Raw genomic sequence first — 9,722 nt, forward strand, 5'->3', positions numbered from 1 at the left:
GCTATTCGTTTTATCATACTTTTAATTTTTGCAATACGAAGAAACGAACGTATTTGACCAGATTTTTAAAAATTTAAATTTATTATATATAGTTATTAAAAAAAAAAAAAAAAAGATTTACCGAGGTCTCTATTTATGCTTATGAATGTATCGAATGTGCGCGGGAAATGAACGGAACAGCAGGGTTAACGGTGAAATTGGAGAACCAGAGTTGTAACATTGTCAATGTCGGCGGGGCTGAGAGCGGGATAAAAAGGGAGAAAAAAAGGATACATATAGATATCTCCATGGCCGGTATAAACGCCGTGGATCGCGCGCTCGCCGAGAGGGTCGTTGATCTTAATCGCGCGCGGATCCTCGACAATGATCCTCTCAAATGGATGAGCCCCGCCACTCGAGAGAGAGAGACGATGAAGATCTCTTCCCTCGAGGGGATATACACACGCGGCGTTACACTACCTAAGTAGGCATTCTGTTGCCGAATTGGGCATCCCCCCCTTCCCCCGTCCTTCGCGTTCGACACGTATCTCTATAAGGGGTCAGCCAGCCAATCCCCGTACTTTTATGCAGGCGTGCATCCCTTCGCATCATCGAAAAGAAAATATTTTATGGGTGTTTTTCGGGAAACAGAAAAAATATTCATGTTTAAATTCTTCGACTATATTAGTTTAGATTCGATTTCTTTTTCGCAGAAATATCCACAGATGCCAATTTCTGGAAATAATCCTTTGTAAAATACTTTTCGAAACACGAATATAAAAATTTCAGAACTCGATTTCTTAATTTTCGGGTAACTAGTTTACACGAATTTAGCTTGTTAAATTGATTAAGAAACATGTATTCGAGAATGTGCTTAGAATTCTAGATTCGAGATTATTTTACGATAAAAAATGTAAGAAAAACTTGTAAATGAGAATTCTCTGATTACCACAAACATGGGGTACTTTCAAAAATCGCGTAGTATCATATTTTTTTTTTTTTTTTTTGTCGAGAGTCTCATATATCATTCGATTCTATTCCCCGTTTAAAGGAAAATAAGGCACGCTTCGAGGCGCTTTGAAAATAAACGTCTCGCGAGGCCGAAATCCGGGTACGACACACAACGCTCTCCCGTCACCATTTATAAAATCATGAGACCAGATTGCCGGGCTTTCACCCTCTCGGCGTCGACACTCTCCGGGGTGCACGAGCTCGCCGTTCCGGGCGTACGATAGCCCAGCTCCGGTGGGCTGAATCCGAGAGTCGAGCTGGCTGGCTGGCTGGCTAGATAGATAAACGGTCGTTCGAGAGATGCCCATGATTCCAAGGGTGGGAGAGCGAGAGAATCGAGGGGCGGTCTTGGGGCGTGTCGGTTCCCCGGGCGCGAGCGGGACCCAGCACGAGGGGGCCCCCGTCTCCCGGGACTCCAGTCTCCAACGAGACATCGCAACGTGTGGATCGTGGGCGCGAGTGTCGGGGTGTCTCTCCTCTCGCGGATATCTGGGATCGTGATCGTGATATCGTGATATCGGCGCGAGAACAAAGGTCCCAAGAAAATCCTCATATCTCGTCTACGCGAGCGACTTTTTTTCAAAATTGGTCCTTTTCTCGCGAGAATAAGCGCGAGTAGTATAGTGATAGTCGGGACCAGTCGAGGTCACGTTCGCGAGGCGAAGGAGAAAAAAGATATCGTCTAGGAGACACGGTTAACACTCGACGACCAGGATGATGCATACCATGAGCGAGCACGCCGGCGTCGGCGTGCTGCCCTTTGACGGGATGGGTCTCTATGAGCAACCGCGACCACCCCGGCTTGTTTTCAAGATGCCGCGGGTCGTACCTGACCAGAAGTCCAAATTCGAGAGCGACGAGCTTTTTAGGAGACTGAGCCGCGAGAGCGAGGTGAGTCCGCTGGGGAACACGCGAAAAACAAAATAAAAAAATAGGCCAAAATAAAAAAGCGCAAGATAAGACATTTCCAATAATCAATTTGAATCCGAAATATATACTAAAACCGACGAAAATTAATTTTTAAGAATTGACCAGCATTTTATATAATTATTTTTCTTTTTTATTTACTTTTTAATATCGGAATCGTGGAAATATTTTTACGAGGAAACGAAAGAGGATAGATGTTCGGGGCGCGTTAAACGATACGCAAAATACATTATTAAATACATGAGAATTGTCGATATTTTTAAGAGGAAATGAAAACATTTGCATCGATAAATATGCAGAAATCATTGAGCTCGCGATATTCTCAAGAGGAAATATACAAGGAAACGGAAAGATGTGAATGTCACGAGTATCCTTATGTCGAAAGAATTGACGTATTTTCCTCATGCGTATCGCTTACGTTTACAATCTGTTGCCGGTCGTATAATATTGTACGAATGTTTTTTTGACTTATGAAAGAACGGAGTATTATGTCGGCCATGTGCTTCCAATTTTTAAAAACAAAAAATGTAATAGATATACAGGGTGTCTTGGAACTAGCGGTATAAGCGGGAAGGAGGTGATCCTATATGAAAAAAATATGTCGAAAACGTAGAATAATATTTTTTTATACGAGGCTTTATTTTTGAGAAAAAGGATTTTAAATATTCAGATATGCGTGTTGAGTCTGGTCTCAATCGAGCTCACTACATATTATCTTTGCAGACTTTGTGTTTACAATGTTAATATCAAAGAATACTTCGTGGATACATAATAAGTCAAGATATATTTTACGCTTATTGTTCATTTAATTTTGTGATACATTATTTTTTTTAGAATAATTTTTAGAATAATCGACAATTTTATGAATATATGACAGCCTTCGGATTTATGCGATATATTATTTCAGAAATTAACAAGAGAAATAACAATCAGAATATTATTAGTTAATTTTTTTTTGAATAAAAAAAGATCTTTCTCTCTTAAAACATTATTTAGAAACACGTGAATAAAATGTAAAAGAATATTAGAATGACATTATTCTTTTCGAGATACTAGAGTGAGAATTTAGGTATTTTTCGCACAGATTTATAAATATTGCGTGAGAGATATTGCGTAAAGATTTACAAAAGAATAGATTTTTATTTTTCGACGAAGTGAGACTTTGACCGCGTGGGTCGGAATCTCGGAGCGGCGGTGCTTTTTCGGTTTTCGGCGAAAGCGATTGTGCGGTCATAATTGGGTCGTACGAGCGGGTAAATTAGGGGCCGTTAGGAACGAGAATCCGGCCCCTAACAACGTTTACCTTACGCGCGCGCGTCCGTAATTTAGTATTCGCCGACCGACTGGCACTTCTCGGACAATGGCGCCAACGTGTCACCCCCGCATCCGGTTCCCGGGAATCTCAGGCCCCACTTCTCCGCGGGGGTCCATTCTCGTTTAAACGGCATACACACACACACAACTGGCCCAATTTACCTCCGTATTACGTCGAGAAACGGAAATAGAAGATTGAAACGTATCAGCGATCGAGAACGATCGACAAATCGGTTTAAGTCGAAGATTAGAAAAGTGGATCCACAATTTTTCAAAAGTGTCATTTTTTTTTTTTAAATATATGTTTTCTATTTAAATCATCGACGGCAATCTCATACGCCGACGCCGTGGCCGACGCCTCTCGGTGTTGCCATCGCGATCAATAGTGGCGTCTTTGCGACGCCATTTTGCAAAATGCGCGCGCTGATCTTTTCGCGAACCTTCTCCATCGTTGTGTACTATTTAATTGCTTTCCTCGTAATTTTTATATTCTATTTTCGATAAAGAAACACAATAAATCTATTGTTTTATCTTATCTTATAATTAATATTTTTTATACAGATTATCGTAACATGTGTAGGGCTTATTTCACAGATACATTATATATAATTTTATATGTGACAAAGATTGTTATAAAAATATCGCGATCCTTTTCGGAAAAGTAAAAAGAATTTTACGCGAATGAGTTTCCGGTTAGGAAATCCTCCGAGTTCGAGCATCGTCCTTTTGCGTCATTCTGTCGAGCCATAAACGTCAGGAAGGTAAAAGCCACGTTACTATTAGTGGATAACAGTGGCAATTAGCGCTCCCGAAATCTGTCAAACGTGACCCGCCACCAGATGCCTCGAGACCGCTCCGCCAGTCACCCGGTATATGTATAATGGTTCGTAAATCTCTGTCTCTCGCAAAGGTCGAACGCAAAGTCCTAGTATCCTGCCAATCCTCCGCAGTCTCGTCTCGTCCTATTCGGATTTTCGAGACCCTACTTCGCTTATGTAAACTTTTTTTTTCATAACTTATTCATAAGTGAAGTATTTTTCTCGAAATCTTTTCCTCAGATTTGGATTTTTACATATATATCATTTTCAAAAATATCTGTATGGTATCGGACAAATCCGACATTTTAATATTTGTTTTATATTTTCACGAAAATATTAGCTAAGACTGAAATATCAACGTACTATTGATGATATAATATAAATATTACATCATTAATCGTATTTAAAAAACCGCAATATCGCGGTTGATATCGTAGTACTTTTATTCTTGGTGCTCACAGTCTCTTTCATATCTCCTTCAAGCCTCCGTTTCCTTTTGCAAAAAAAAAAAAAAAAAAAAGAGACGAGATGGATCGGAAACGATTCATTAGATTCTGCGCGCGTTGTTTACGGGACAACCCGCGGCCTGCTTTTTGTTTTAATCGACAATGTGAGCGAAGGAATAAAGAGCGGCGCGCGACCACACGTGTCCTCGTTCATTGTGCGTGCCAATGTGCCCCGTAGCGCGACGCAATAATTAAGGGCGAGATCCGCGATCGAGATAAAATGCGCGTGCGGTGCACGATAATGACGGAGCCTTTTAACCCTTCGCCGATCGAGCAGCTGATTCGCGTGATAAAACGAAGCTATCGGCGATGCAAAGATTAAAAAAGAATATCCCGAAATATATTAGCTTTAATTGCTCCGGAGTTAATTCTAGAATGCGTAAAATCGCAGGAAATAATTTCGGAAAATTCCAGATTTTGTAGAAAGATATTTTAAAGTCGGCTTATGTAAAAATATTATCTAAGAAAAAGAGAGAGAGAGAGAGAAATTTAAAAGATTACAGGAAATATCTTGAAGAAAAAAGAAGCTATAATTTTCGCAGGATCTCTCGTATAACATTACGAGTAACGATCGCAGCGAGCCCTTCTTGGCCCAAGTACTCCCTTAAGAATCATAAAATTTATAGTTCGGAAACTGGGTCGGACGCGACGGCCGCGCGCATCCTGCTCGTAAAAATTAAACGTACGTAGGACTGGATCCCGAGCGAGAGACAAAGGATCACGACCCGCCATGCTGACCCCTCGCTTCGTCGTCGTCCTTTCTACCGGGATATCGTTGACGAATGTTCCCGGGGCCCGGCATTCACGGGGGCTTCGGGTGTAGTGGACCAGGCGCAAAAAGGCGCCGGCAGCGACGCCCACTGAGAAACAAAAGGGCCGGCGAGAAATAGCCGGTCGTTTGTCTCGGGACATTCGGGAGTCCTTCGTTCGCCCTTGCCGCCGATTTTTCACCCCTTTCCTTCACCCAGTGCGCCGCGCTCGTTTCTATTTTCTCTCTCTCTCTCTCTCTCTCTCTCTCTCTCTCTCGCTTTTTTTCTCGGCTCGCTAATGCAAATTAGAAAGGGTTGCGACGCGCGTGTTTAAATATCGCCGACTATTATGCAACGATAATGTTCGTCACGCCCGTAAGCAGAATCAGAAGGAGCGGAGAAAAACAAATGTTTTCTACCGTTCTCTTTCCTCGTGAGAACGAGGAAGGCGATCGGGACATTCTTCGTTCGCCCTTGCCGCCGATTTTTCACCCCTTTCCTTCACCCAGTGCGCTGCGCTCGTTTCTATTTTCTCTCTCTCTCTCTCTCTCGCTTTTTTTCTCGGCTCGCTAATGCAAATTAGAAAGGGTTGCGACGCGCGTGTTTAAATATCGCCGACTATTATGCAACGATAATGTTCGTCACGCCCGTAAGCAGAATCAGAAGGAGCGGAGAAAAACAAATGTTTTCTACCGTTCTCTTTCCTCGTGAGAACGAGGAAGGCGACCGGCGATGACTAATGACGTATATGTCGTTTACTCCTCCTCTCTTCGTCGATCCGCGCCGTGTCTAGTTTTTGCGACTTGTCTCTCGCTCGGAATATACATGTCTCGACGATTCGTCTCGCGATGTCGGGTGTAAACGAGAATACTATCGCGAGTAAGGATATTCACATTGTTTGAATCTTAAACAACGTATATGATTCCTAAGAAAATAAATAAATTCCTGTCTCGTCGATGTATATAAATGTAAATTAACAAGAAATATTTATAAGAAATTAATATTTTATATATATCAGAATATTTTTCTAAAATTTTTTATTACAAATTAAATTTTAACTGCATAAAAAAGTAAATAAAATAATATGTATTCGCGCATGTGATTCTGCCTGGATAAATATATCATTGATAAATATATCGTAGAGATCGACAAGAGATAACTCGCGATTTTGCAAGGAAAAATGCACTATAAATATTTTTGTGTCGAAAAACCCGAGGTATTTCCCTGTCACGCTCTGTCGCTTGCGTTTCATACTTATCTTGATATGCATTCCGCGTAAGATTTAATATTTCCGCCTCGCCTTACCTGGAAGCTGGCATTAATATACATCAGATTGCGCGAAGGCGAAACTTTCCGCCTCGAGAGAAAACTGCGATAACGCGGCTTGAAATTAAACTCGAACATAGAAAAATGCAAGAGAATTGATGTTTATTTTGTCTCATTTCATTGAAAGAGAATGACGCAAATTTTTTTCGAGAAATGAAAACCAGAAGCTCTCGAGCCCTTTGAGATCAAAGGCCGCGAGCGATTCGATTATCGAAACGTTTAAGGCCCCGTTTGCGCCCCGCGTTGTCGCACCCCGTGGCTCGATTATTAGTGCATAAAAATGCGCCCCGCGGTGCATTGTCGGCGGCGCAGCTGTAAGAATGAAACGAGATGTAACGTCGATTTACCTCTCCGTCGGCGAGGCGTTCGTTTGTTCGTTCACGCGAATCTCACACCCAACTAATTGCGTTTATAAACGAAGCCGTCTCTATATCCTTGACTGCTAACAAGATTTATCATTCTAACGACTTCAAGAATAACGAGCACAATAACGCCGTGCCAAAACAAAAAAAAAATTATTTTTGGGAAATTTCAATCTACGAAAGTTTTAGACAGACAACGAAATAATTTGGAAAAATAAGTTGTATTATAGAAATTGATTAATAAATGTATCGTTTATCACACTGATGTTTAAATTAGATTATATATTATTTTGATTTTAAAGATTAAATTACATTGAATTTTAAACGTTAAATTAAATTAAATATTATATATTTTTCTATAGATATATATACGAGAAATAAAAATGTTATACACAGAATAATCGCGCAGCATTTTAAGTCATTTTATTAATTGTGTGTCGCTGTTCATTACGTCAGGATCCTAAATACTGTCTCGACTGGTTTTCCCCGAGCGTTCTTGACCTCGTAATAATATCTGGGCTCCGTGGCGGGACCACCGGAAGTCGGGTCGTTTGCCAGAAAATAAAATAGCACTGTGTTGCACTGTCGGCGCAGAACCCAGTAATCGTTTTTCGAGAGCCATTCATTTAGATTTTCCTCGGAAAACACCGCGTGGCAATCTTAATTAATAGTCATAAATATAACCAAGAGAATAACACGATTCTACATCGTGTGCTAGAAATTTTAGAGAGAACGGAGATAATTTTCGTAAAGTTCTATTATATATATATAATTAAGTACCATAATTTAGCTTGCTTTTCTATTTTTATATAATAAGTAAATAATTTGAAGTTATTATGTATATACTCCCCATAATTTTTTCATGTATTTAAGAAAATTAAGAGAAAAGGAAATTAACTTAATTAATTAATTTTTATAACGATATATTAATTGAAAAATTTCTACAATAAATTCAGCATTAAAATATTCTATGTTCGATCAATTAATTAGAATACAATTTCCCGATTTCTAATAAAGATTTCAAACAAGTCGAGATACTCGAGATAATAGCTGTTGCATGATTAGATTTTTATAGCGCGGATTACACGAGTACTATAAAGAATTCTGCTTGTAATTGATTTCTTATACAAGTATAAGACGTACAGGCGCAGCCTCGCCTCTTTCAATCTCTCATCTCTCCTTCCATCTCGAGACGGAGAGACCGCGAGGTCTCGTACCTTCCAATCTGCGTAATCGTTCTCCGGAAATAAGAAACGTTCGCCGTTGTTGAACACGAGAAAAGGGGGCTTCGGGGGAACGAGAGAACGGGGCACATGATTGAAACTTGCGGGTAGTGGCCCATAATGGAGCCCTCCTACAACCCACGCCGACGGATTTAAAAAAAGAAAGATCATAAGAGGTTGCTGTAAGTGAGCCGATATCGGCCTCGAAGAGGGAATCGACGGGCCTCGTCATTTTCTCGCGCACGTAGATTTCGAGGAATAACACGTTGAGCCAGTAATAGCGTTCGGATTAGCAATCAAAACATTTCAATTGATTATTTTAATTATTTCATATCAACAATTGAAAAGAAAGTATAATATGCGTGATTGCGATAATGATATTGCTAATCGAATTTAAGAAATTATGAGAAATCATTTTAATTTAAATATAATATATTTAATAATATATTTATAATATATTTGAAAAGAAAGGAGAAATAATATTTAAATCTCATACTATAAAAGATAATTTTTATACATTATCACGAAAAATATTACTCTATACGAGTTTATATTTATTGTTAGATATATGAACAATTTTTCTATTTGCGATAAAAATCGGGATCCGAAAGAGGATTACTCTAAACTGCCATTTATCTCTTAATGTTGAAAAATATTTGAATCTCTCTCGTATCCGTTCTCCCATCATCCTACATCCAACATCAAATCCAACGAAAGATGCACAACGTAAAGCCACGTTCGTCTCAAGACGCATCCGAAGTCCTTCCATCATCGAAACCTCGTCAAGCCAGAAATCTTCTCCATCAATCTAATTGTAAGACCATCCAAGACCTTTCCAAGGAGCATCCCAATCATCCACCGAGACCGAGATCGAGATCGAGACCGACGAGTATCGACGTTTCCACACGTGGACACAGCATCAGCACTGAAATTTTCCGTCCCGCCGATTGCGGTGTTTCAGGTACACCTGCGCTCGCATCTCATCATGAACGGCGTATGCGTGAGGTGGCGCGGTTGGATCGATCTGGATCGGCTCGACGGCGTCGGATGCCTCGAGTACGACGAGGAGCGCGCCGCTGAGGAGGACGCGCTGTTACGGGATCAACTCGAGCGTTACAACCAGCGGCTGCGCGACTTCGAGGAGAAGCAGCGTGCTTATCGTAGCGGCGCGGCATCAGCCGCGCAACCACCGCATCTCAATCATCATTATCACCACGACACGCATCACGCGGCGAGCCATCACCATCACCATCACGGCCACCACAGCCGACACGTGGGCGGCGCGGGCGCCACCGGCGCCACCGCCACCGGTATCGAACCCCACCTGCCGCATCGCCAGGACCCCGACATGGAGGTGCGACTGCGAGCCTACTGAGGCCCGCGTTGATCCGATTGCCTTCAATGACGGTGAAGGACGGGAGAGAGCCCATTCTTGGTCTTGGATCGATAATGTTAAGCGCGTCGACGTTAGGTAAACGCGAAAGCCACCCCCCCCCCCCGCACGCTG

General features: G+C 41.4%; 1 protein-coding gene across 1 annotated transcript; it reads left to right on the plus strand.

Annotated features, from left to right (window-relative positions):
- The first annotated feature begins 1,413 nt into the window (after window positions 1–1,413).
- On the plus strand, window positions 1,414–9,700 carry LOC115244991 (protein big brother-like). Its single transcript, XM_029823036.1, has 2 exons — window positions 1,414–1,901; window positions 8,948–9,700. The coding sequence occupies exons 1-2, from the start codon at window positions 1,705–1,707 to the stop codon at window positions 9,588–9,590; spliced, it is 840 nt and encodes a 279-aa protein (XP_029678896.1). The 5' UTR covers window positions 1,414–1,704; the 3' UTR covers window positions 9,591–9,700.
- The last annotated feature ends 22 nt before the right edge of the window (window positions 9,701–9,722 follow it).

This window comes from Formica exsecta, unplaced genomic scaffold, assembly GCF_003651465.1.
Source record: "Formica exsecta isolate Colony F162 unplaced genomic scaffold, ASM365146v1 scaffold90, whole genome shotgun sequence".
NCBI lineage: Eukaryota > Metazoa > Arthropoda > Insecta > Hymenoptera > Formicidae > Formica > Formica exsecta.